The sequence below is a fragment of the Podarcis gaigeae genome, assembly GCF_964106915.1.
Source record: "Podarcis gaigeae genome assembly, chromosome: 13".
NCBI classification, from domain to species: domain Eukaryota; kingdom Metazoa; phylum Chordata; class Lepidosauria; order Squamata; family Lacertidae; genus Podarcis; species Podarcis gaigeae.
Window position 1 is genome coordinate 13,319,404 of NC_139689.1, and position 2,131 is coordinate 13,321,534.

The window sequence follows — 2,131 nt, forward strand, 5'->3', positions numbered from 1 at the left end:
TCAAGTATATTCAATTGTAGAGTTGAAGCAAATATATTTAATTACCTGGGAATACAAGCGTGAGATTATTTTTTAAAGAGAAGACTGAGTTGGTACCAAAAGGGAGCAATGTCTGTACCTCATCTCTTCTTTGAAGAGACAAAAGTTAAGATACACACCTAAATTCAATTGCTAACTTCACTACTGTGAAGGGAAGATGTAGCTTGGCCCTAAAATACTTGAATTTCTGCAGGTGCTGCTAGTAAGATCGCCTAGTGCCCTAAACCCACTATGGCAAAAGTGATGGCATACTGGGTTGTCAAATTCCAAAGTTCCATAGAACGCACAGAATCCACTGGGTTCCAGCTCCCAGAATAACTCCACCGGGAACCAAGAAAGGGCATCAGCAATGCAATTCTGCAGGCCTGGGATGTGATGGGTCACAAACAAGATATTAAAGCATGCCTTAATAACTCTCCAAACCTGTGCTTTGTAGGCATGGGACATGCAGAAGTGTGGGTAAGCCCTGAGTGGGTATAGCATTGCAAATGAAATCTGAAAACAGCCCTCTGTCTTGGCTACTGTACCTTGGCTTTGGTGTCCCAATAAAGAGAAAATTATTTTTGTTGTGGGGGGGGGGGGAGAAAAATATTGAAATCAGAAGGAGGATCTGGTGGGAATTCCCAGCATCCCTGTCTCACTTCCAGAAGGCTTTGGTGCTCAGATCTCCTCAGCAGCAGTGTTTGCTCCAGAAAAGAGAGAAGTTATCAAGATTTGGCTGTGAACAATGACCCGTGAAAGGACTAGGAAGTCAAGGAGCTGGCACTGAGGACAGAAGCTGTTTGGTTCTCCTTGATTTTTCCTGGCCTAAGAGTTCCATGCTGTCTAGAGTTTTCTTGGGTTGGTCCTTTAGGGCATAGGAAGACAATATGGTGCTCTGCAGAGGACGCAGAGTTGTTCTGAATGGGGAATGAAAGAACCATCTATGCCACCTTGACTTCTTTGGAGGAAAAATTGGGCATAAAATAAATAAATCAATGGCATAAATTTGCTGTACAACTTTCTCAGAAGCTCCTGCTCCAGAAACAGCTACTGGTCATTGACAAAGAGACAGCTCCATGTCCCAGGAGATATGTATCTCCTGTGCCAAAACCTGATGCTCAAGCAACATTTCCATATTATTCATACTAGTAGGCAATGATCAACTCTTTTGCTTAATGTCCAGTCTTTGCAACACCTTGGCTATTGCATCATGGATATCCTTGTTCCGAAGCGTATAAATGATAGGGTTGAGCAGAGGGGTGACTACAAGGTAGAAAATGGCAATTTTCTTGTCACGATCAGAAGTTGAACCCGACCGGGGAATCAAGTACATAGAGATGACAGTGCCATAGAACAAGGTGACCACAATCAGATGGGAGCCACACGTGGAGAAGGCCTTGCGCCATCCAGCAGTTGACCTCATTTTCAATACTGAGGAGATAACAAACCCATAGGAGGTCATGATAACTGAAAGAGGAAGGATGACCCCAAGTGAAGCTGCCAAAAAGATGGCGGCCTCTGTAATGTAGGTGTCAGTGCATGAAAGTTTAATCACCATTGCCATCTCACAGATGAAGTGGTCAATACGGTTCGGGCCACAGAAGTAGAGAGAAGTGGCACTGCCAACCATTAGAGAACCAAGGAGGAAGCCACCAACCCAAGTGACTGAGGCAAGCAGAAATTGTCGCCACCAGCCCATGACACTAGTATATATTAGAGGATGACAGATAGCTAGGTAGCGATCATAGGCCATTACACCTAGAAGAAGGCATTCACAGGATCCAAGGGACAATGTGATGTACATCTGTGCCATACAACGGGTGAAGGAGATGGCTCCATTGCCAGACACGAGGCTTGCCATCGTTTGGGGCAAGGTGGTGGTGACATAGCAGATCTCTAGGCCTGCTAAGTTGCTCAAGAAGAAGTACATTGGTATGTGAAGTGAAGACTCAACCCACACAAGCAAGATGATCAACAGGTTCCCCAAAATGGTCAGGGAGTATATGATGAGGACTACCACAAAGAGGAGAATCTGTGTCCTTCGATCACTGGAGAATCCCACCAATATAAACTCTTTCACAAAAGTGACGTTTTCTTCCCCCATCCTCAT

At 44.8% G+C, this 2,131-nt stretch overlaps 1 protein-coding gene across 1 annotated transcript; it reads right to left on the minus strand.

The window, feature by feature from the left end:
* Positions 1-1,180: 1,180 nt before the first annotated feature.
* On the minus strand, positions 1,181-2,131 carry LOC310828734 (olfactory receptor 2G3-like; the record flags this gene model as incomplete). Its single annotated transcript, XM_083706465.1, has 1 exon — positions 1,181-2,131. The coding sequence occupies one exon, from the start codon at positions 2,129-2,131 to the stop codon at positions 1,181-1,183; it is 951 nt and encodes a 316-aa protein (XP_083562591.1).